This window comes from Stigmatopora argus, chromosome 14 (assembly GCF_051989625.1).
Source record: "Stigmatopora argus isolate UIUO_Sarg chromosome 14, RoL_Sarg_1.0, whole genome shotgun sequence".
Classification (NCBI taxonomy): domain Eukaryota; kingdom Metazoa; phylum Chordata; class Actinopteri; order Syngnathiformes; family Syngnathidae; genus Stigmatopora; species Stigmatopora argus.
The window spans coordinates 5532545-5559725 of record NC_135400.1 but is presented as its reverse complement, the minus strand read 5'-3'; the positions used below and the strand labels follow the sequence as shown (position 1 = coordinate 5559725).

The following is a 27181-nucleotide window of genomic DNA, read 5'->3' as shown; positions in this document are numbered from 1 at the left end:
TGGGTTACCTAGTTTGAATCCCTTACTCTGGTTTTGAACCCCCATTTAACCCTAGTTTAAAACCTTACTTTAGAATCGTGAGTTTGAAGCCTTCTTTAAAACACTTTAAGACAGGGGTATCAAACCGGTCCTCAAAGGACCGCAGTGGGTGCAGGTTTTCATTCCAACTCAACAATAGGATACCTTTTGCAAGTGTAATCAGTTAATTAAAGTCAGGTGCTACTTAGACACCTGATTGGTTAAAATGTCGGCACTGGATCGGTTGGAACAAAGACCGGGACCCACTGCGGCCCTCGGCGGAATCAGTTTGACACGTACTTTAAGCCATACTTTGAAATTCTAACTTTGGTTTGAAACCCTAAATTGGGAAATGTAACCCTATTTTGGAACCCTAACTAATTGAAACCCTAAGTTGGGTTTAAAACTAATGGTGTGCACATTAAAATGTTGCCATGACCTTGCAAGAAAAATTTCCTTCAGGATCAAGAAATAGAACAAAAAAAACTATCATGACGGAGTGCAGAATTTCAATCTCCATACATGTCTGTGCATGAGTGTGCAGGTACCCTGTCAACAGAAGTTCTTGTTGTTTCGGTGGAGGAGCCAGGTTTTTCCCACCACATATGGGCCAGCTCTTTAAAAAGAAACAATACATTTCAGTTCAGCTTGAAACATCAGCAAGAAATAATGAACTCATTGGCTGCCTTTGACAATGATTGACATGCAATTACGTGGCTCTCCTCAGCCTTCTGCTGTGAAAAAGACACGACTATCACTTGAAGATGCCCATCCAATTAAACAGTGAGGGTGACCGAGAATGAACCAATGTTCAATCACTGCAACCCCTCCAGTGGAATGGACGTATAGTATACTGTTATTAATGGCAGCCAATGAGTTAATGTCACATATAAAACAGAACTTTACTGTAAGCACTGATCAAAGTACCGGTATATTCGCTCTGTCTGACAGACCACATGAACAAGCATGTGCATTAAGCAGACAAATCTTTAATCGGCTTTGCTCCTTAGTGTGTGTCTGATTTGGCTTTGTACAAAAAATAGACTGATCATGAGCACCTTCGTGCCAACCTTTGGGAGGGACGCTGGTGATGAAGCAAACACTTGGTCAAAGCTGCAGTGTCATTTCAAAGCATTTAACTGACAATGTTCTGTTCACTAACAGCTGGTTAAACCTCACAAATAGAAAGTCATGATCCATGGATCCCAAATCGGCTTCTATCACATAATTTTCCCACGATCAGAATTGGGCATGCAAGATGTTGTTAAAATGTATTTATTTATTTTTAATTTTTAATTTGTAGAAGTGGCAGAAATCCAATTTGACTGGGTGGAGAGATTAACTCATTTTGATGCTTTTTAAAATGTTTTTTTATATTCTTAATGTATTTACGAAGATGTTGGATCGCAACTCGGTAGATCCTAAAAATAAGGCGAGTGATTTACATGAAAAAAATATGTGATTGGAAAATCCCCAATAATTACAACTTCCCAAATTTCATTCATTGAGGTAAATTCACATTTGTCATGGTTTTGGATTAAAACCACCTGACTTTAAAGTTTCAAAAATCCTCCCTAAGAATAATAAACAACATTAAGTGTGCATGTGTACACACAGGTGGGTGAGTATACACATGACATGAGTAATTGAGAGCCTTCCAAATAATTTCCAATTAATTAAGATACATGTTATGTGGATTTTGGAGTTACTATTTTAGACTATTGTTCAATACACCAACTTACAAACTTGAACAAACTGTACCGCTACCACTAAAATTGTAATGATATATTAACGGTTGATAAAGTGAAACACTGGACATGGTTTGACTATTTCATACAAACTTACAATAAGCATTCCTGTCAACCTCTGCCGATAACTGCCCTTATAAATGATTATGATTCCCCTTACAAACCCCCCCAAAACCTTACAAACACCGTACGAGTCGTACGGTATTTGTAAGGTTTTGGGCGGGTTTGTAAGGGGAATCATAATCATTTATAAGGGCAGTTATCGGCAGAGGTTGACAGGTATGAATAAGGGATATACAGTTCAAACTGGACATATTTACTCATTGACAATTAAATAAAGACACAACTATCCATACAATTGAAGGAAAAAAATCATGACTTCTCACCCTGGGTGTGTGTTCACTTCCCTGTTGCGCTTTGCCAGCACTGACCAACCTTTCCCACAGTTTGGGAGGGACGCTGGTGATGTGGCAGGAGCATGTGATGGCTGAGGAATGGAGAGGAGCCAAGTAGGGAGTTGGCATTGTGGGCCAACCGGGAGTCTGGAGATCAATCACAACCAACTCCTCCTCTAATAAGACCACCAGTGCTGACGGGTCGTCAAATTCTAGAGGGAGAAGAGCCTTTTTAATAAATTATACCAGTCATCGTAGAATATCTTTACCACCACAATGACTTCTACCAACAATGAGCAAACAGGAGACTCTCGAAATACGAAACTTGGCAAGTTTAATGTCCAATCGTTCACTGGTAATGCTTTCACCTTTCTCTGGATGAACATTGTGGACTGTAAAGAAGTCAATGACCCGGGAAGTAAAATCCAGGGTGACGTGGTCTTTGTCCTGCTGAATGGTGAGACAGTGACGGTCCCCATAACTGGCTCGAGGCATTCCTCCACTGTACAACAACACTGGCGAACTACAGAGGCAAACACAGGTTTACATTTCAACAAATCTGTCATGCACATGATTACATGAAAATTAAGACATTAAAAAAATGGAAAACCCATTTGCGTTACGTTGATTAAATACACACCCTGTCGCTGTTGTCCTCCAGAGGATTTTGTTAATAGCTTTGCAGGGAAAAGGACCTGAAACCATAATCATACAAAAAGAAAACCATTAGGTGGAGAGAAAATAACTACTTTGACATTAAACAGTGTACAATTGTTCAAATGAGTCACTGTTACTTAATCCATTAGCTATTAATATTGACGCAGCTCGGTCATTCTTTCCTGTACATTGTCCAGTGTTTACCTTCTGCTTATTGTTTATGCTGGCATTTTCTGACAGACAAGACATTTTTGGAATGTACAAAAAGAAAGACTGATGGATGGATTTTTAACATGGAGCTCTACCGTGCACTTATTTTTTAGTAAACATTTAAAAAGGGAGAATGCAATTTCATGAAACACAACACAGGTTAAACAAAGTTAGACTTAGTGAGAAGTTAGTTGTTCATCTGTAGTCCCCTAGGTATTATATAAAAGGAAACCAATGCAATATATCTAAATGAGAAAAACATGGTCAGGCACTTAAAATGCACTAACAAAACAATATTTTATTCATTAACTGAGTGCAAATTACACAGTACCTAAACAATATATTTTAATCCAAGAGACAATAAAACATACATATAGATTAAGATTAATTAAAATAAAGAGATCGCAACATACCGCATCATATCATTTGATGTTTTTTTGTTGTTTTAAATATTGTTGCAAATTAAGGTTGGCAAAAATTTCTATATTGAAATTTTGTATTCAAATATTTGATTTCAAAAGTATTATTATTCAGTTAATTGAATGATTTTTGCATGATCATAAGCCATCAGAAATTTGGTTTTGCAATACTACTTGTGATAGTAATGGATTTTTTGCATTTTCTTTGTTGAATCATTGGCTGTAAACTTGAATTGAGAGGGCTGGCCACTACTCTACTTCAAAAGGACTGGACATCTACTAGTGATAAACTCATTTACTAAATAGTTTTAATTTTGTTTTTAAGACACAATTACTTTCTTTTGAAAAATTACATTATACATTTTTTATTCATGTAGTATAGAGTAGTTTTGAGTATCGATTCCAAGTCGAAAATTTTAGTATCAGAACAACAGTATTGCTCATCAGTCAAACAAGAGACACATAAATCACATGAATATGTGAAACAAGACCCAGCTAGAACACTTTGTTGGATTCTTCGGGAACACACTCATTTCATAAAGCTGACTATGCAGTTTACACACGCCTCAAATATATTCCAGATAGTAAACACAGACACGTGTAAGCATGCTCTCACCATATGGGATGGTCGCGGACACCGGCTGCTGACTGTTGCCATTGCCGTTGGCAACAGCCCACACGGAGTAACCGCCATCGCTATGGGAACTAGCAAATACGTTTCCCGAGCATTCCCACACCAGGCTCTCCAGCTGCTATAGAGGGTTCACAAGGACAAGTATGGAATAAAAAAAATACAACAACAAATAAATTATATAACTGCAGCGCTTGCACTGGTACCTGCTTGCCAAGGAAGAGCTGATCTATTTCACGCTTGCTCACATCCCACAGAACCACCAGGCCTCGGCTGTAGCCAATTAGAATCTTTCCCGCTTGTCGTGGATGCTCCTGAAGAGACTCCACTGGCCCTAATGATTTGCCACATCTGTAGTCTTCTGGAAGGCTGAAAACACGGAGCATCTTTTTAAAAACAATCATTACATCTAAAAGGTCGGTCATTAGAAAAAAAGAAATATTTTCAAGACAAAACAAATAGACTGACAATTAACGTTAGTTTAAGATTAATGGTGCATAATAACATATGATACATTTGGGCCAACTACCAATATGAGCAAGAGACTGGGTGAAACCTAAATTAGTTCCTAACCTATCACAAGGCAGGGATAAAAAAAAAATCCATTTCCAAATTTGGTACAGTTCACATTTGACCAATATAAAAAGGTATGGAAAAGGGCTGAGTCAATGAACATTCCATGAAATCAAACACATCCGCGGTGTGAAAGGCTGTCATGTGTCGCAGTGTTTAGGGAAGTAAAGTGTCCCCTTGTAAATTGTCCCCTTGCAAGATCTTGGCTGTTACACTTTGGTGGCATTGGAGGTTACTGGGCCAATTTCAGTCTGAAAGCTTCAGATGCATAATCAAGAAGCAAAAGGTATTTTTCCACCTTTAGATCCCTCGACATTAGAATTGTTAGCAAGATGTGCTAACCAGCATTAGGCCGATGTGGTTCAATTTTCCCAAAAAAATTCTAACTTTAACTGGAAAACAGGGTACTCGGCCGTTTGGTCGCCGGACTTCTGGTCGCCCGGAAGGTTATTGATAATTACCATTTAAAATTGTTGCTCAAATTCCCTAAATACAAACTGTGAATTATTATTTAGTCATACTTAATGCCCTATCAATTATTAGGCTATAGAAAAGCTCCAAATTTCCCGTACTTTTATTGTGTTTTGTTGGAGAACTTGTTAAGACCCTGACTGACGTCCCTTCCTAAGGGGACAACTCGTGTACATACAAACTCTTATACACTCACACATCCACTCAGTGAAACTGCTCAGGGCCATTGTTGGCTTTTATTGATGCGTAGACCGTGTTGTTTTACCTCGTTTGGTCGCCGGACGTTTGGTCGCCGGACGTTTGGTCGCCGGACGTTTGGTCGCCGGACGTTTGGTCGCCGGACGTTTGGTCGCCGGACGTTTGGTCGCCGGACGTTTGGTCGCCGGACGTTTGGGTCCGGCGACCAAAAGTCCGGCGACCAAAAGTCCGGCAACCTAACGTCCGGTCACGGGAAAACAGCACACAGAACAAAAATAAATGCATAAGAGTACAGTTGAAGGCATGTTGTAGAGCTGTTGCACAATGAATCCAACAACACTCATTAGGTCAATAACAAGCAGGATCTGAACTGCTAGACTTGACCAACAAGACATTCCTCTGAGGCAACAGAGGAATGTTCAAAAGGACACACCCTCGAGATGTTGGAGGATTCCCTCAGCATAAGACAGGGAAGGGAGTGGGAGGAAACAGTGGTTGGATAGTGGAGGAGAATGGCAGAGACTTTAAAATAATTTGGAAAGAGCGGAGAAGAAATGTCTCTGAGCTCTTTGCTGGCCGCAGTCAAGCGAAGAGAAACGAAAGCCTCTTTTTATCTAACTCCATCCGCCTCTCGCAGGCACATGCATCCACTTGCTTTGACAAAATGCTCAACAAGGAAGATCCACTCCGCCAGCATAGACACAGAAACTTCCCTAACACAGATTCTATTGTCTTCATAAGTATTTTTAGGGAATCTAGCATCCTGCTCTGTGTTTGCGTGTGCGCGTGCATGTTGTATATTCAGCTGAAGCACTTCCCCAACCGGAACATTACGTGTTGGCAGCTGGTACAAAGCCACCCTGTGCAAAACCTCCCATCCTTTGCTTTACTCCCACACACACGCGCGCACACCCACACACACACACACGCACACACACGTCCTTATCAGGGTCCTCATTAGGCCTCTGTCCTGCCTACTTCCTTCTACGGAGCAGCTTAATGAGGGGTTTCTTGGATCAGCCAGATAGATGACACAGCATAGACATACCGCAACAAAACTTAAGATCAGTAACAAAAGCTAACCCGTTAAATATAAATGTTGCTACCTCACATGTAAGAAATGTTTCGTGTACACTCCCTATTCGGAATACTCTGACCTGATTGAGCACATTCCAATCAACATTTTTTACAAAAAGGTCGGTGGTTTAAGTTGATTCATAATTTGATGGGGACAAATGGAAAATGTCTATGCAGTACTACCTCGACACATACGAGCAATTTCAGATGCGGGTGAAATTTCGGGCAAATATTTATCTTGAGATACGAGGCATTTTTTTTTATATATGAGCATACAGCGGACGCGAGAGGCTGCTCATAAGAACATCATGGGCACTGCCTTTCTGGTCGCAACTCCCTCGTGTAATGTCTCTATGAGCACTGGGCGGAGCGTTGCATTTTTTCAGTGTTTTTTCCCCCGTTAGTCAGTGCGAATGGCGGAGCAATCGCCAATACGAGAGGAGTATATACTACTTCTCGTTGGCAAGTGGTCGTGCGTTATCCTATTGTGAGGACATTTGTGTGCATCATTTTGCGAATATTTTGAAGGGAAGACAAAAGCAAACAACCCTCGATAGGTTGCATCTGAAAGTCAGGGTGGAGGCAGGGCAAATAGAGCCGGGAGAAGAAAGGTATCAAATTTTAAAACAAAATTAGAATTAAGTTTAGTGTAAGGTTAGATTAAATTTATGTTTGAGTGTGTCTGCATCGTAATCCAAGTTCATTTAAATTTGTTCGTTATGTTACGAGCGCGTTGCCATGCAAAAATTCCCCCCCTCCTCTTTCCCCTCCGCGGAATCCGTCTAATTTTAGTACTATTAAACACATTTCAGTACTATTAAACCACTAGTATGGCGAATTAGAACAAATAAAAATGTTTGTCCTGTTTTTGGTGTTTTTTTCAGATGGTTGGAACGAATTAATTTGTTTTTAGTTCATTCCTATGGGAAACGTTCATTTGAATTACGAGTAAACCGACATACGAGCTCAGTCCCGGAACGAATTAAGCTCGTATCTCAAGGTACCACTGTATACGCATTTATATTATTTCCGGAAACTAAGAGGTTCTTGGAAGTGCCTCACAGCATCTCCCTTGGTTCATCATCGAATGAAGAAGAACGTAGAACTGACCCCGCCTCTTTAAAACCAACACGTACAAATTAAGAAGTGTGGTCTCCTCTTACTTGACGTGACAACGGAAATGGCAAAACTACGAGGCTAATGTTTAAAGTAGAGAAGAAAAATGTTTTCTTGACCCCAAAGTGGCTACGGCTTCTTCTACCACGATTTCCACTTTACAATGTTAAAACAATTTGTTCCGACAGAAAGTGTGACACATTACCAAGCAAGTATTAATTTCAACAAGATTTCTATTGTCCAGGAAAACTGTTCATAAACTAAACTGAACACTGATCAAAAATAAAAAAAACATTCATGTAAATGTACCCAATGAAACCACATTAGCAACAGTCTCACCTCTGTGTCACCCGTTCCTGGGGCAATGTTTGGCTGTCTTTAAGAGACAGACTAGGAAAATCCAGGAAGTACACGCCCCCTCCTTCTGTTCCAACACAGAGCAGGTCACTTGACCTCAGGAGTAGGAGGACAGTCACTCGTGTGGTACTGGGATAAAAGGCAGAGATGAAAGGTGAGTGTGAAATGCCAAACTGTCAAACCGCTCTAGTCTTCAGGAGGAGAAATATTGGGTAGTAAAAATATAACTTCAACATGCTTGTTTGTGCTACAAAACATTTACACAGCCCTCTTCACATTTCACAAATGATTCCATAGGCTAACCGTAAAAATAAAAGTTGGTCATCTCTACCTGCAGCTCTCAATGCCTGGTCTTCCTGGAAGACTATAGGTGCCTACTTCCTGTAGCATGACGACACCCTCTCTCTTAACCCCTCCCACCTGCCTAGGGGCTGTGGCAGTCAGCTCCCACAAATGAATGGTGTTGTCATCCAGAAGTGATAATAGGCGGCCCTGTAAACAGGGATAACACAAAAAATTAGTAAAGGCTTATAAATATTAATATTTAAGACTGGATTTGTGCTTACATGTCCTGGCACAAAGTAGATTTGTATGACTGCAGTGGTTTCATCGTGTAGTCCTGTAAACTCCACACCAGGTGCACCATAACTGGGCAGGTCATTAAGAAAATACACCAAAAATAGTTGACAAGAATATAATGCATGTCCAATTCATTGTGACTTAAATTCATCCCTCCCAATCAAAAGTGTCTATTGCAATGAATAGTGTTAATACTAGAACATAGCTGTAGCACATTATCATTGGATTTGACTTGGAGGGCCCCACTATGTAGACAGTTAAGAGGGGTAATTGCATGATGTAAAGCCAATGAAACATACCAGTCAAATGTAATAGTAGAGGTCTTTGACGTGCCAAAGAAAGCTCATAGCAATTTCCAACACCAGCTGACGCAAATGTCTAAAACAATAACACTGTGTATATGTAATCAAGAGCAATTTTCTTCTGAGAAAAAAAATTATGCTGTGTAAACAACATTGTTAAATGTCAACGTAATCTGCAGAAATGTTCTAAAAAGATTCACATAAACAGTTAAAGATTGATGCAGATTACTGGGTCTGCATGGTTGCAGATTAGAAAAAAAGGAAAATACAGTCATACCTCTACTTACGAATGCTTCTAGTTACATTTTTTCTTATACGCAAATGAGTAACTCGAGATAAGAAAAAGATTCAAGTTACGAAATCCCCCCCAAATGCATTTCCTTATCTGTTATTTTATTTTGAAAATATTGTCGCGGATGCATTGATTCTCACTTTAGAGACCTCGCTACTCTCTACTGTTTCATCGCTCTCATTCTATCTCATATAATGACAATAAAAGCATTCAATTCAATTGGCTGTCTCACAACAACCACTATCCATGTTTCAAGATTCTCTCTTACATACCTGTCCACCTGAGCTAAATGCTCCCCTAATTAATGATTGCAATTCCCCTTATTAAGAGATAAAAAAATCGTACAAATGAATGCGGCACATATTTTCACACACACACAGGGCACACTAAAGTCTAAAATGTAATACAAAATGGACGGCTTTCGGCCCCGGTAGAACGGGCTCTTGCCGCCATCAGGCGGACAAACATGAGTATTACGTCTTCCATAATTCAGCGGTGCAGGCCACATTTTTATATGCTTTATTTATTTTAAGACATTAATAAATAATTTCCTTATCATTTTCTCTAAGTTTTGTGTTTCCCCATGTCTTTCATACAAAATTGGGACACTGACCAATTTTACAGGGTTTAGTTGGTAGTTGTCTGAGGACCATGAAACCAATTAAGAGAATTCACATATAAAGTACATCTCTACTTACAAAATTTTCAAGTTACGAAAAAAGTTCTGGAACCAATTAATTTCATAAGTAGAGGTATGAGGTATATAACAGCAGAATGCCAAATTACAAGTCCGTAACTATCACTTATTTAGGTCTTTTGCCGAGTAAACGCAGCTTATGGAGAAGCACCACCAATTTCGTCATAGTTTCTGGGTGTGATGACAAGTAGGCTTTTTGTTGTTGATGATGACGACAGGGCCCATGTCCGATTATTATGACTGTATGAGGCTTTGCGGTTACCATCACTTTGCATTGCCGCTCTGTAATGCTGCCAGAAGTAGCTCTCATGAGTGTTCTAGGTGTTTTTGATATTATCATTGGGTATTTTTTACAGACACTGGTCCTTATTAGCATTCCTGCCCACATTCACCCATTATTTACACAAAAGGAAGGTGTTCCAGGTCTCCATAGGTGGTTATTTAGGGTGAGGGATCCATCAAACTCCATTTTCCACATGGGCGCACTCGCTTGAAAGACCTCAAATCTCATTACTGTGATTTTTTGGGGGGACTTTAACCACTTTTAGTTGTCATGTCTGGTTTACAGCCAGTGTGTTGTGGTGAACACATCATAAAGTTGTAGCAAGTAAGTGCCACCGCCCTTGTGACACAACACAGCGTAGTGTTTCAAGAAATAGGGTACATTGATTTTTTTTACATATTTATGAGTAAATTCCTGAAATGAAAATGATTTTACAACCGGATCTAACAGGATAAGTGATGTCACGTATCCAATTTCCTGAGGTCACGCTCTTCATCATCAATACTGAGGAAACCTTACATTGTCTTATGCAAGCATTCCCAAGAGCTGTAATTTTCTATCTGCTGCTTTCAGTCACGAATCTGAATTATTGGTAGCTGAAGCCGGGGGGTGGAGGTGGTGGTGACTCAGGATTCTAGGAAAACCAGTACCTGTAACAAGGGGACTTCACTTGGATCTTTTAGTGGGTCGGCTCGGTGTTGTCCTGCATCTAACAATCGCTCCTTTTGACGAAAGACTGGAGCTTTAAAACTGTAAATGCAAAGCAATATCAAGTTCCTGCAGTGATAAAAATGATCTCCAAGGATTGCCAACATTGTGCTCTTGGCCAAGAGGCAGTCCCAAACAACAACATTGGCAGCCCACGCACCATTTCTAAAATTAGTTAAGTCTTTTTTTTTAACCAAGTTACACTAGAAGTTAAGTAGAAAGAGTCATTTGAGAATTTAAATACTTTTATAATGTCTCGTTTATATGTGCATTTCGTATCTTTTGAAATGGCTGCGAAAATTAATTAACATGATCAGTGACTTCAGAAAAATGAATATGACAAATTATTAATATCAAAGTAATTGTTCTTTAAAATGTGTAGTAACACAACTTCCACTTGCAATATTTGTTAATACCAACCCTAAGAAATAGCTCTCAGTTTCAAAAAGATTGGTGACCCTTAAGACAGATAGTCACACTGAAGAAGCATGCCATTAGTATCAAATGAGTGTTTAAGGCAGTGATTAAATAAAGAGGTACACACAATGGAAGGGTGACAACCACAAGTGGTTCAGTTCACATAATGTATCATACTCCCCAGATGCTTCCCGGCATTAGGGCTTATGTCATAGCAAGAACCTCATTTACCATAAGTGCATTCAATGCGCACTAGTATGATTCAGTCATTGTCTCCTCCCAAAAATGGTGGGTATTGCCCATATCAGTAGTAAAATGTCTTGGAATTACAAGGTGCAACAAGCATGCTGAATAACTACTGAGAATTAGATTTTTGATTTTGAGGGAAATGTATGCACTAAATCTGTAACAAGAGCTCATCCAAGTATTTGCAGTTTTAGTCAATAGGGCTCTATAGACCTGGGCGATAAAACGATAACGGTAATTAACGTCAGATATTTTTTTGTCAGCAATAATAATTTCCTATAAAATTCGATAGATTTAAACTGCAATTACACCACCTGAACACCACAAAGAACGGGGGCACTGATGAGACATGAACGCTAGTTCCAGACCAACGTTCAGTAGACAAAGAAGATGGTAAAGAACAAACAGCTATTTATAGCATGGTTACCAATAGGGCAACTAACACAGAGCATGAAATCAAAAGGACTATAACACAGCCAAAATGAGCGATTGTTAGATGCAGGACAACACCGAGCTGACCCACTAAACAAATCCAAGTGAAGTCCCCCGGTATTTTTTATTTTTTTAAATGCCTCTTAAATACCTGTGTACAAACAGCAGTCTTATTGAAATTTCCTTAATCCATTTTAATACACTAATTTGAGGACAGCCTGTAATTGTTTTCTTACTTGATGTCAACGAGTTCCCCATTTTATGCAAATGTTAAGAATAAGTTACAAAAATATAAAACTTGTTAACTTGGGTTAAGTTCATCCAATTTATGTTAAATGGCTATGTGAGGTTAATTTACATTGTTTCTTCTTGTGATGGTGAAAAAGCTCTGCTTGCCAATGGTGATGTGTTCAGTTTTTTTATATTATTTATTTCATATTGCTCAGCAACTTTTGGTTTGAAGGCAAATATATAAATATAAAGAACTGTCAAAGTTTTTGCAGGTTTTATTATTTGTGTAATGAAGGAGTTGTCTTATCTTTATTGCTCAAGAGAAAAAATACTTTAAAAAAATCATATTTTATATTCGCTTTTCTTTTAAAGTGAGGTAACAATTACTTTTATAATCAATAACGAGTAAAGTAAAAAATTAAAATTTGAAAGAAAAAACGTGATGTCATAATGATTATAGATCGACTGATAGACATTGTATCAAGCAGTGAAGATATTATCAAACAATGTTTAAAACCTGCCTCAAAATTATGCATACTCTGAGAAAATACAAGTGCAGAATTAACTCATGAAAAAGCAAACATGAATCAGGAGGTCTTGCCTAAACATCAACGCTTCAAACAGAGGCAAACACAAAGCTCAAAGTAATCTAACTCCAAAGTATCTGGCAATTTAGAAACATCAACAGGGCAGAATCCTTAGAGGAAGAAAACAACAGGAGCCAAAAGTAGGAGATGTCTCCCATTCATCTTATTCATCGTGGCTAACCTGTTGAAAGGCACAATGTGTCCATTGATAGGCCACTTTACTAACCCCGAAATGTTGACAATGCGAGTCTACAGTAACTCACATTTATTGGAAATCTCTCCCTCTCTCTAACATAAGTACACATACATGCACACACTTGACCAGCGAGGCAGAAACAGTGTTAGCAAGGATAAAGCGATTTCACGGTCTGAATACAGAGCAACAGAAGGCATTGTCTTCCATGCGTGCACACACAACAAGCAACACACAGACAAGATATGGATGACAGGAAGGAAGGATGACGCAGGAGTTTTGTATAAAGATGACGATATATATACAGACACATACACATACACACACACACACGTATATATACGTACACACACACACACACACACACACACACATACAGTATATACACACATACATACACACCGTATTGGCCAGATTATAATATGACCCCCTCTTTTTCAAGACTCAAAATTGCAAAGACTTCTTGAACACCAAATTTAATTTTTATACAGAAAATTACAGGACATCTGGAACAAATTATAATAATATATTCAAGAGTCTTGAAACAAATCTGAATACGGAAGAACATTGCAATAAAATAATGCAAACTGATTTAAACTAGAAAGTTGCTGAGATGTCTTGTCTGAACATTACTCCTCACAAACATTGTATTCTTCGCCGTGCTCAGCGTCACTGTCCTCACACCCATCCTCTGGCTCCTCCCATAGCACGTCATCTTCACTGCCGTCCAGGGCATTTGATAAGGAACACTTTTTAAACCCGTGAATGATGCTCTTTGAGCAAACTGCATCCCATGCATGGAGGATCCACTCACAGAGCAAACGTACCGGAGGCACCTGGATATTTCCAGTCGGTGTGAGCACGTGATCACCAGACAGGAGCCACTCTGTGTATTTCTTTCACAGATTGTCTTTGAATGGTTTGTTGACCACAACATCCAACACCTGCAGCCGACTTGTCATTCCCCCCGGAATGATCACCAAGTCGCCGTTCACCGCCCTCACTTTTTTTTGACTGCATCAGACCACAAAAGTCCACAAAATGCATCAAAAAGCAGCATGTTCCTTTTTTCAGAGTCCCCCAAGCCGTCTGCCCCACAGAACCTTGAGTCAGTCCACTACAAGCTCAGTTTCCATCCAGCCCTTTTCCTGGGCATGTACAATAATGCCAGCTGGCATCGCCTCCTTAGGTACTGCCTTACATTTTAAAATCACATACGGAGGAAGTTTGGTTCTGTCTGCAAGGCAGGCTAACATGATGGTAAAGTGCCTCTTCTCATTTCCAGTGGATTTTAAAATAACAGATTTCTCACCTTTCTTGTGTACCGTGATAGGTCTTGGCATGTCAAAAAAATGCAGGTGTCTGAACAGCATTGCCAATCTGATCCAGTGGGTAAGAGTGCTTTTTCCTCAAGTTGATCACGTAGCGCTTAAAAAGACAACAGCTTCCCCCCAAAATCAGAGGGCAGGCCCTGGGGTAGACTTGTTCTGCGTCGCAGCGTTAGTCCGTTACGCCGCATCATTCTTTTAAACCAGAGAGTAAATGGGATAATGAAGAAGGAGGATTACCTTCAAATTCTTCAAGATAACCTTAAGTCAACAGCCCGAAGATTGGGTCTTGGGCGCAGTTGGGTGTTCCAACAGGACAATGACCCAAACACACATCAAAAGTGGTAATGGAATGGCTAAATTAGGCTAGAATTAAGGTTTTCGAATGGCCTTCCCAAAGTCCTGACTTAAACCCCATTGAGAACTTGTGGACAATGCTGAAGAAACAAGTCCATGTCAGAAAGCAGTCAAATTTAACTGAACTGCACCAATTCTGTCAAGAGGAGTGGTCAAAGATTCAACCAGAAGCTTGTGGATGGCTACCAAAAGCACCTAATTGAAGTGAAAATGGCCAAGGGACATGTTACCAAATATTAGCGCTGCTGTATGTATATTTTTGACCCAGCAGATTTGATCACTTTTTTTCTGTTCACCCATAATAAAGTCATAAAAGAACCAAACTTCATGAATGTTTTTTGTGACAAAGAAGTATCTGTTCCAATCACTCTATCAGAGAAAAATCAGAGTTGTAGAAATAACTGGAAACTCAAGAGAACATTACGTTCTTCACAAGATGTAAACCTTTGACCACAACTTTACACACACACACACACACACACATACACAAAGCTGCCAACTACTCCGGAATTTCAGGAGTTTACCCGAAATGCAATACAAACTTCGGGACTCTGGACAACCTCTCCAAACACCAGAAAGCCCAAAAAAATTGTCACTTACATTTTTGGGGAAGTAACTATTTCGGAAAAGTACCAAATTTCCAATTTGAATGCCTTGAAATTCCCACTATCGCTATGGCTTGCGCCATCTTGATTCAACTGCACTGAAAACCGTAAAAATGTGTTAACAATGAATTGTCAATCATCCGAGTTAGAAGTTCTGACAAATGATTTGTCTTGTGCAACTTCAGCTTGGCAATCGATTTCATAGGTAGCCCCATTTGCTTTAACATTTTCCTTTTGTTTTGTTTTTTTCCCATAAGGGAAGTATTATTTTAAGACAAATCACCAGTCTTTTGTTTCAAAATAAATCCTATCATTTCCGCAATTCAGATGAAACTTAAGAAATCCAGACACTCGTACAGCTTGTTATTCTACAAAATATCCCATGTTGACGCCGTCTCCAAAAAGGACCGACATTTGCACATTGCACAACATGCAAGTGCAACTTCAGTGTGGCACACGGTGGAATTAGTGACTGTAAAACGCACCTAGAAGGACCCAAACAAAGATAAATGTATTTTCATTATGCTGTACTTTTTCAATAGTTTGCAAAAACACAATATTTCAATTAATGTAAAAACATGATTACAGTTTGATTTAAAATGTCCTACGTTATTTTAATTTTTTTTAACATTTTATATTGATTTTGCGTGAATCGCATTCACTCCGGATAAATTCCGCAAATGGGACAAGGGTACTCCTGAAATGGGGTCGACGGAGGTTGGCAGCTCTGTAGACATATACACACATACACGCACATATATACACAAATACATACATATATAAAAGAAATTTCTTCCAGTAGAACATAATCTGTTTGAATTCAGAATTGAAATGAAATCACTAAACAATTTCCTAATACCAAGCAAAACTCTTTAGATGCCTGCTGAATGACTGTCCCCATTAAAAACAAGAAAAACAACTCCACCCACACACAAGACAAACAATCCACATCTAATTTGCATCATATGTCTCAACTGGGATTTGTTGTGTCCCAGTTTTCAGGAGTGAAATTGATGTGTTTGGCTAATATTAAGAAATGAAGCCCCAATGTTGGGACAAATCGTACAATCCAATGTCTAACTTTTAAATTATGTAATTTTGGTTTGGCACTTCTGTTATCAATGCAATGCTCTCATTAGCAAATGTTCTTTTTACTTTTTTTTTTAAGAATGTGTCAAATCTGAGCCTTTGCTATCAATTTCAAAAGGAAAACAGCAACATGAGATAATTTTCTCAGGCAAATTTGATAGGATCATATTTCTTTTACAGTATAGGATAAAATCCTGCAAAGAAAACGGAGATTATCCAGTTCAAAAATGCTGCTGGAAACCAAGAAAACAGCATATTACATCCACCTTCACTCACTCAGAAATCTATCACAAGAAAATCTAGCTTTTTAACATCTCTGTTTAAAGAATTGTATCTGAATTATTTTCACCGTCAGTGTCCCAGCACAACATCCAGAAGTTTGTGTAATTATTAGCTTGTCCTCAGGATCAAAATTTGGTATCTTTTAAACACACACACACCCGCACACACACGCACACATGTTATGGTACAATCAAAGGCAACACTTCCTAGTCCCAACATGAAGCATTTGGGTAAATCAAACAAAGTTGCTTCATGTGCTGAAATTCTAATTTTTAAAGTCTTTTGGTCAGAGCACTTCATCCCAGGCAACTGCACTGGTTGTCTTGGAAACCAATTCAAAAGCTCTCTTTATTAAGACAAGACTGAGCAACAAAGCTCTTACTCACACGATCTACACAAACAGGCACACACACACACACACATACAGGGAAGGTTAAACCAGGGCACACATTCCACGACAGGAGACCGGAGTTCTCGACATTGCCCCGTAGCCCCGACACATTATCTCTGTTCTTCTCCCTTAGCCTCAACATATAGAACCACACATAAGGGACAATAAAAACTCTACATGCATTGTCCAACTCCGACCCGCAGACTGCAGTTGAAGCAGAAACTTTGTGCTGTAATCATAGTCAGTCTTTGTAAACGCATAACTTTTATGGTGTGCATGGGAACAAGAGGAGGCAATATCATAAATTCTCTAATGTTTCACTTAGGTAGGAAACATTCCCACTGCTATTATTTTGACAGATACACAGCATCTTTCCCAGGTAGGTGCCCCTCACATCTGGCAATACTGTACAAAGCTCTGTTAAACTGTAGAACAAGTATACCAGAACAGGCCTTCAGGTCAAATCCATGTCAAAGAGTCAAAGAATAGGCGAATGTACACTAACGCCAACTACAAAATATATAAAGCAGTTTCTGAACAAAATTTCACGGATAATGTAGACCAGACATGGCCATGATAATCGAAAAAATGCGAAGTACTATTTTTCTACCATATGTAGTACAAGTCTGTGTTAATACAACATCAAGAAGTATAGATCTTAAACGTTAAAGAATTATATGCATAGGTAAATACTGTAATGTATTTATACTATTTAAACACAATGTATATATATATAAAATAAATGTATAAATAATTTGAGTACTGTACACGCCTCTGACAATAGTTCTCTGCTTAATCTTAATCCGAAAAATAACAATGAGAGACCTGTGCAATACGATTAGGGTAAAGTGAAGATGACGAAGCTGATGATTTAGTGCGCAGGTTATTGAGAGCTTTATTACATGCATCAGATTTGAGCACTTCTGCAGGAGGTTTTTCTACAAATATAGTTTTGTACAAGGCCATGACACTGTCAAGATGATTGCACAAATTCAATGGCTATGACCATGTTGTCATCAATCTCTGGGACACTTCTTCGATAGAGCAAGCAGTTTACAACGATGTCTTGCCGATTTCTTAAAGTACGAAGACAACGTTCTTCATCCTCGTTGTCATTGTTTTGCAGGATATCCAACTCCCACTCCTTTCCTTCTCAGCATCTAGCCATCTTGTCCACCCAGAGAGCTATATTTTGGGATAAGGCCGACAGCATCCGCCCGGCGTTAACGCTTCTTATCGGTAATGGCATTGTTCCCATTCGCGCGGCCATTCTTCTTCTACGACTGAATTTTTCCTCTTAGACACTGAATTGAGTGGCAGTCCCCCGTCTACCGCTTGCGAGTTTCAGCGGGAACTTTGAAATTTTTATGAATTTTTTTTATTTGGATACATAATCTAAAATAGAGCGATAGACTTAAGGCGAAGTAGTGAGTGATGACAGTAACGTAGATAACCACGCTGAGGGGGTTGTGATCCAACCTAAAGGTCAGAAAGTAATTGGTTGGTTTGCTACTGTGGCCCAAGAGAGTGAGTGATCCTTGCCACATTTTCCTTTGATATGGTAGATTAACTGTGTGGTATCACTTACAAGTCACTGAAAAATATGTACTGTAGATTTAAGAGCCAACATGTCTTCTAAACATGTTGTCCTCTACTGACTACACTACACCTCAGATTGGTTGCGAGTTGAGGATGTGCTCCCTCTTTTGTCAGCTGGCATTGGCTCCAGCAACCTGAAAGCCTGACAAGGATAAGCAGTTTTGAAAATGAATAATTCAGTTCAAAACTTCTCAAGACACAATATTGTGACCCATCTGTGGTTTTCGTATCCTTTGGACATTTTCCCTTTTTTTGCCTATAACACTATGTGATTAAATCCAAATATTGTTGTAAATATGTCATGGGGTCTGCAGGTGGGTCCTGGTAGCTACTGACCTGCTTTACACTTCTGAAGACTGCTGTCTATTGCATCAAAATGACTCATTTTGAAGTAGTCCAGATTCCCTGTGGGCACACATTTCCGCAGCTTTGCATGCTTTGCAGTCTGTGCTGACTTTCCAAAAATTCCAGGAACAGCTGGGACTCTTACAAAACGAGAAAGACCTGTCTGGGTTTTGCTGTTTCAGTCATTTCAGAGTATTTTTCCCCTCTCATTTGTCACTCTCGTGTACTTTTTCTATGGTGCAACAATATATTTGCATCACTCTATTACATCATTTCTCATTCAATCACTCTCTGACTCTCTCCAAATGCCTGGTACCACCAGCTCGACCCCCCCTTTCTCGGCTGCTAAAAGCTGCATTTCTAAAAGCTGATTCTCGTGTGTAATGAAACACATACAAACACAACTTTCCACACAATGATAAAGGAATGCATATTGGCCAAATAACCTTACAGTTGCTATGCACAGACACGGGCTTGTTGATGAACCCTGTAACTTGCTGCAGAGCAGGAATATGCAAGACCATCGATAAAGGCAAGAAGAAACTATACAACTCAAATACTACATTAGACTTGTCCTTTTAAAATAGATCCTGTTCTAAAATTCTTGAACCTAAACAAAGGGAAAAAAGGAAAATGAAATATAGAAACTAGTAGGCTTAAATGGTTACCAATTAACCACAAAACCACTGCAGTAATGGTGCCAGTTTTCACCACCACACAAAGATCAACACATCAGTTATGTCACAAGGAAAGAATTTGGTAGGGTGCTAGAAACCTTTGACCACAACCAAAGCAACATATTTATGGGATTCTAAAATTCCCTGAGTAAAATTCCATATGGGATGATTATGTTGTATTTGTAGTCCAATATTAAATGATAATGACCCTAGTCAACGTTTCATCAGCATGCAAGGAAAACTGGACTATACCACACCGGTCATAAAATTGAGACAATGACCTCCTGTTATAAACAAAGGAAATGTTATAAATGTATACTGCTGGCCTACAAAACATGGAACGGCCTTTGACCAAAATACAAATGAATTTGTTTGAGCCATACAAAAACACCAACGCCTCTTAAATCATCTGGAACCGGTTTGTTGTGTATTCTAAGAACAAGGGAAAAAAGTAGGGCAAGGCAACATTCTACCATAATGCTCCTCACCAGTGGAACAAGATACCTGACATCTGAGGTCTGCTCAAATTTTTCGGTCTTCTAAACCAGGGCTAAAACCCCATTGTTTACAAGAGTGTACCCCTAACTTTACTGGCATTATGGTAATAGAGTTCCAATCATATGTTTTTTTCCAATCCTGCTATATACAGGTATTACTGTCAATGGCAGCCAAGGAGTTAACTTATATGCTCCTATGAAATCAAGTCAATTTTATTTTTAGAACCAATAATCATCAAAAAGATCCAAAAAGATTTAACAAACAACATTTATAGTAATATATTATCAAAGTAATTCATTCATTCATTTTCTGAACCACTTTATCCTCATGAGGGTCACAGGGGGTGCTGGAGCCTATCCCATCTGACTTCAGGCCAGACGCAGGGTACACCCTGAATCGGTGGCTAGCCAATCACGGGACACGAGGAGACGGACAACCATTCAAACTCACACTCAAACCTAGGAGCAATATAGAGTATCCAATCAGCCTACCATGCATATTTTTGAAATGTGGGAGGAAGCCGGAGTACCCGGAGAAAACCCACACTACATGCAAACTCCACACAGGTGGGCCGACCTGGATTCAAATGCAGGATCCCAGAGCTGCGAGGCCAATGCGCTAACCAATCGCGACATCAGCCCACACCAAAGTAATGAATGTCATATTAAATAGTGTTGCACTGATACCGATAGTGGGATCAGTACTGATACAATACTAAAATAATATCGGTATTAGGGCGTACTAAGGAATAATATGCCAATCCTATGTATTATGTATATTCAATGTTACAAGTTTTGAGACACTGAACTATTCAGTCGGATAACAAAGTGTCTCAAAAGCTTTGACTGCAGGTGTACTCTCAGAGATCTAGTTACCAACAGGTAGTCTTTCTACCCAAGTTGGCAGCCAGCTACGCATTGCAAGATGATAGATGCCCAATCATGTGGCGTCTAATCATCCTTCTGCTGTGAATAGCAATGATTTTATCAGTAGCAGACGTTCAATCCATATGAAGCAGGAGGGGTCCACTAACTGCTCCCGTCAATGGCTGCCAGTGTGGCAATGTTCTTCTTTTGGCCAAGATGCATCCTCCCACCAATTACTTTATCACTAATAGACATTCAATACATTTGAAGTAGAAGGGTGGCAGCAAATGAATTTTCATTTGCCCTCTCAATTCAAATGAATTTGATGTCTAGCACCATCAGCGGCAGACAATGAGTTAAGCATTGTCAGACAAAGCAATGATAACAATGACTTTACTGTCAAGTGAGTAAACCCTAATTTGCATTAAAAGACAAAATGTTGTTTTTTAATTATTAGTTTTCAAATTTAGTATTATGCAGATGTCAGAATGAATATCAGGCGGACAAAAAATGTTATCGGCGCAACAATAAAAATTATACTTGCAAAACCAAATGATCATTAAGACAATGTTTTTTAAGTCACTTAAATCTAATCTCTCACGACATGAACAAAAGATGTAGAAACAAAAGACAGATTCATAAAATACACGCACACACACTAGATAAAACTGAAAACTGGTTATAGTTTTAACAAACCCATTGGACAGCTTCTCATTAGACTTAGCCATTCCTACCTCCCACATGAACAGGTTGGATGCAACAGCTTAATGTTGAGAAAGGATACACTTTAAGGGCTCCTGCCTTTGTACCGATAGCCATGAGTTGCAGCTCAGGGTCGTAGGCCAATGCGCTGGGCTGATGTGGGAATCCATGTTCCACCGTCTGTCAAAGTGACACACAGTGTGAGGACAATGAACAGACAGATTTATAGTCATCTTTCCACAAATGGTGAGAAAACAACACATTAAACAACAGAGGTGGATGAACAAGAAAAAACTGGCAACCAGCCCACACACAATACAGTTAGAAGCCCAAATGCATTTAATTTAAGGCAAGAAATTGTGTCTCTCACGGATTTGTAGAGTCTGAACCATAATGCACACCCTCCAGTGTCTGAGTGTGTTTACACAGGTCAGACTAAGGCGTCTAAAAGGGAGGACACCCTCAATAAAGTTGGTGAAGAATTCACATAATTGGCAGCATTGCTTTATGAGCGATGCTCTGCAAACATTGTTTAATTGAATCCATACAAATTTAAAGTTGGTCCTTGTAACCCCAGACTCCACAGCTGGGAAAGAATTTAGCTGTGCAAAAGAAGAAATGTTTTGATGGAAAAGTTCTCTAAGGATGTCCCCGATCCAGTTACGTGATTGTAAATGGGGTCGATCACGACAATTTCAGAGAATCTGATTGGGGTCTTTGAAATGTATTTTTATTTTTAAGTATCAATTCATCAGCTGCAATTGACGGCAATAGACATCCAATAAATTTTCATCCAATGATCATCCAATTGGCAAAGAAACATTAACACTGAATGCCAACCTTCCTAGTTAAAATGGATTCATTGTCTTCAACATTCAATGGTAATGAATGAGATACTACCAAAATAGCTCAATTTACCACATTGCTGCACAACTTAATTGCCAAATTAAAGAGTTATTTTAGCCTTTGTTGAAACTAGTACTGTTGTGCAAGTAATCATTTTATATACATGTTATGCTGGGAAAGCATTATTCAAATTTAATTCCACAGGATTTGATCAGAACTCGGTATCGGTAAATCCTTAAAATCAGCTGACTCAGACATGCATGCACAAAATATGATCTAGACATTCCTAGCTTTTTCAGTGACCAAGCGTTTGGAGAGCACTTATTTGATTTTAGAAGGGAAGTAAAACATAAACAGGGTGTGCAGTGTAAACACAGGCGTGCAGTAACACTCCGGTTGAGAAACATCTCAGCGTTAGTTGTGGCAGCTGGTGTCCAACGTTCAAAAGTATGCATGAGACTGTGTGTCACTGCACAAATAACACTTCATGGTGCATGAAGACAATTACCAAATCAATAAAAAAAATTGAAGTATCTTAAGAATTTAACATTTTAAAACAACTCATAGTTCATTTATGTGCAATTGTGGTAAACATGCGTGATAAAATGAAAACAGTAATTATTGCCAAATCATTTTTGTCAACAAAAATAAAAAAATTCTATAAAAGTTGATAACTATAAACTCACATTACACCACCCGAACACCACGAAAAATGGGGGCGCTAATGCGACGTGAACACTTGTTCCGGACAAGAGGTAAGATCGGGCCGAAAAAAATCCAGCCTAACCTGACCCACGGGTATTAAAGCCCGGCCCGGCCCAACCCGACCAATTAACTTGATTTGCAGTCCCGAGCCCAAAACAAACCAGAAATTTCATATTTTATTTGTTAGGACTCAGGACTCCCGGGTCGGGAGAAGGAAGGGTGATTTAAGATAACAAATTAAAGCCTGTCTTTTGTAATGAAATCTAAGGTAAACAAGACTGTATAAATATTTACATCTTTTATATGATAATATTTGATGATCATCACTTATGTGCAGCTGTTTAAATGCCTGCTCAGCGTCGAGGTGCCGGCCTTTTTGTTCTCGTATGAAAGCAAAGCGCCACATTGACTACATTTGGCGAAGCCAACGCAGGTTTCTCTAGCATATTCAACAATCAATTTTAAGCATTTTTTTCTTTCCAGTTCTTCAGTTTTTAGTTTATCCTTAACTTCTTGCTCCTCCATATTGGGGATTCCAGGTCAAAATAGATGCGGACTTGTGGGGAATATCAAGAGGGTGGCGTTCATGTGACGTGGGCAGAGCCTGCTCTGGCCTTAGTCGTGACATAGCAATTACATTACAGCGCCTTCTCCGTTTTATCCAAATTATGTATTTTATAACAGCTATTCCTTAGTTTAGTATCCACGCATCATTTTAGTATACATTTTTAAGAACATATATCTATCTTTAAAAAGTCAGCGAGAGAGAAGACACATCGTTTTAGTATACTTTTTTTCCAGCGAGAGAAGCCTGGCCCGACCAGACCCTAACCCGAAGTAGTGATTGACATTTTCGGCATGAAAATGAAAGGACTATAACACAACCAAAGTTGAGAGATTATGAAATGCAGGACAACATCGAGCCTACCCACTAAAAGATCCAAGTGAAGTGTCCGTGTCATGTACTTTATCTGTACTTATGAACGCACGTGAGGCACACTGAGATCAAACACGATTGACTGAACCTCGGCAGCGCTCAACATATCCACCTAATCCCTCAAGCCTGCAGGTACAGGTTTAAGTTATCAGCCAACAGTCTTAATTCTCTCTCTAACATGTATACAGGATGACGCAGAAGAGGTTATTGATTGGCTAACATAGGGCATGATGTCATGGTATCCCAGTAAGTGATATTCTGACAGGGTAGGGCTCTTTTAAACAAAGACACGGAAAGGATATTTTTCTTTTTTAAAACGCCCCTTAAACATTTCTTGAAAATTTTCCTAACCCATTTCAACCCACTCTCCTAATTTGATGACAGCCTGTAATTCTTTTCTTACTTGATATCAAGGAGTTGACCCCATTTCATGCAACTGTTATTAAAATGTTGCAAAAATAAAAAACTTGGGTTAAAATGGGTTAAGTTCATCCAACTCATTGGTTCTTTTTGTGAGGGTGAATATAGTCTGCTTGCCAATGGTCATGTCTTCAGTTTATTATTGTATTTATTTCAAATTCCACTGCAACTTTTGGTTTGAAGGCAAATTTATAATAAAAATGCCTGTCAAAATGTCTGTACGTTTTATCTTTTATTACTTTTCAGAGTGTATGAAGGAAGTTCATCTTTTTTGCACAACAGAACAACAAAAAGTTTTTAAAATCATCATATTTCACATTCTCTTTTTTTTTTAAGTTGGGTAACAGTTTCATAATTGAATAACGAGGAAAACAATGTATTTACTTATTCACAGAAGTTTGAAATTTGAACGACAAAAGATGTGATAGTTATCCTGATAATTATTGATACTGATATTTTTTATCGTGATAAAAAAGTCATATCGCCCATGCCTAATTTTGTGGTCTACAATTGGTGTTGAAAATTTTATTTTACTCAAGGGATTTTATTAAACCATATCTGCCTAGCTGTTAGATGTCACACCCTTTTGTCATGCTCTCTCACTGTCACACTATGACCAGGTGGTTGAAACTACCAAAACTCTTTCACTAATCACATTTGATGCCATCATTTCAAAGTACCTGAATTTGGAAGGCACACAAGCAGAACTGGACTGTCTGAAAAGGAGTAATTAAAAAGCACAGATCTAAAGGAAATCAAGTATACTTTAAGTGCATTTCTTACTAAAATCATAGAGGTCACGTTTGTTTACCTGTTACTGTTATACGATATAGATGGTAAATATGATAACTGAACCTCATTATATAATATCAGGAGTTGCTGGTGTCAGGTAGAATCCCAAATAATTTTACCTCTAAATTCCTTACTCACAAAGACACCAAGAGAAGAGCACAATAACCAATGGCTTTGCATTGTCAAGCCTTTTCCAAAATTATAATCAATTTCTGATATATGTAAAATGAACCAAACTGTAAGAAGTACTTCGTATCCTTCTGAGGAATCAGTCAGGTATCAAAGGTATCAATGTATCAGACTATTTTAGTGTTAATGTTTCACACTACATTAATGTTCAACTTTTCTTTTACGCTTGGTCAGTTAAACTTAAAAAGAAACTGCACACCTTTTACAATACGAACATTTTACATTCAAGAAAGACATACATCTCAGGTAGGTTGTTTATGCACAGAGCAAGTGCAACTGATATGTACGACATTGAATACAATCCAGACTGATGCAACGTTCTTTTGTGCCCCAACACAATGGCATAGAAAAAGCTTTACAGGGAGTGACGTGATTTTTCAACAGAACTCTAAATAAAAGCAATATCAGGTGGTGTTTGGAAACCCAAGCAACCATTACGTCCAGCAGAGACAACATAATGTATATACCAACTTGATTATTACTGCGACTTTATAGTATAGTAGAATTGTTCTCACAATGGCTAAGCAGTAAGTTGGAGATTTGCGACGATGGGAATTTTGGGACGATGGGAATTTTGGTGATGAATAATGGTTTCTCCCAGAGAAATTTGTGTTCGTAACGCACTGTCAAAACTGATTGATGTGATAGTAAATGTATGCCAGTTTCATTTACTTGAGGAAAAAAAGATCTGGCCATAATGGTTCCTTTCACTGAAGCTACATTCAAATCTTGCAAGCTGTTATAGCACTGAAAACCCAACATTTAAGATTAGAGAAAGTCACAGAGGAACTTTTAAATTCAGGTAAACATTCAGGAATGAAAATATAATGGCATAAAACTAGTATTGTGGAGATGCTAAAATTTTGAATTCGATATTGATACTAAAAATACTTGATAGCATTTTAAAACTATAAAAAAACTAAATTATTAAAAAAATGGACTATGTAAAACTATATCCTAAAACATTAATACTATGAAGAGTAGTGCAAAATCAAATTTACCCAATGGCAAGAAAATTTTGGCCACCTAGTGCAAAAACAAATATAAATGAATAAAATAAATGTCACTGACTAGGACAAAATTTAAGGTTAATACTATGCAACAGATGTAAACAACTTGAACAAATAAATAATACAACAGTTCCTTTTTTTGTCTGTGTAGAAACTACATTACAAACTTTGATGACCTTGGTTCCGATACTTTTCTCCAACCAAATATCGTATCCGAAGCAACAATTCAGTATCGATACTTTTATATTTTTCAACAGTTTTAACAACCCAAGAGAGCAAATGTATTATTGGTATAAGATGTTTCTGCAATTTGAAAAAATGATTTTCAATTAATTATGGAGAAACCTTTTTTAGTTTTGTTATTCCTCAGCTAATGAAAATCTTAAAATGAGGGCGGCCCGGCGGGTGAGTGGTTAGCGCGTCGACCTCACAGTAGGGGACCTGGGTTCGAATCCAGGTCGGTCCACCTGTGCGGAGTTTACATGTTCTCGCCTGTGTGGGTTTTCTCCGGGTACTCCGGTATTGGACACTGAATTGTCGCGAGACATGATTGTGAGCGCGAATGGTTGTTTGTCTCCTTGTGCCTTACGATTGGCTGGCTACCAATTCAGGGTGTCCACTCACCTCTGGCCCAAAGTCAGCTGGGATGGACTCCAGCACCCCCCGCAACCCTTGTGAGGTAAAAGCGGTTCAGAAAATGAGATGA

At 38.8% G+C, this 27181-nt stretch overlaps 1 protein-coding gene across 1 annotated transcript in view; it reads right to left on the bottom strand.

The window, feature by feature from the left end:
- Window positions 1-27181, bottom strand: part of llgl1 (LLGL scribble cell polarity complex component 1) — a 39847-nt gene that overhangs the window by 11679 nt on the left and 987 nt on the right. Inside the window, exons 2-11 of the mRNA XM_077618985.1 lie at window positions 21659-21756; window positions 8437-8518; window positions 8202-8362; window positions 7853-7999; window positions 4285-4447; window positions 4064-4199; window positions 2802-2856; window positions 2530-2684; window positions 2153-2373; window positions 567-634 (exon numbers count right to left, since the gene is read on the bottom strand). Coding sequence (XP_077475111.1) covers window positions 567-634; window positions 2153-2373; window positions 2530-2684; window positions 2802-2856; window positions 4064-4199; window positions 4285-4447; window positions 7853-7999; window positions 8202-8362; window positions 8437-8518; window positions 21659-21756 — 1286 coding nt within the window. The remainder of the gene's footprint in view (window positions 1-566; window positions 635-2152; window positions 2374-2529; window positions 2685-2801; window positions 2857-4063; window positions 4200-4284; window positions 4448-7852; window positions 8000-8201; window positions 8363-8436; window positions 8519-21658; window positions 21757-27181) is intronic.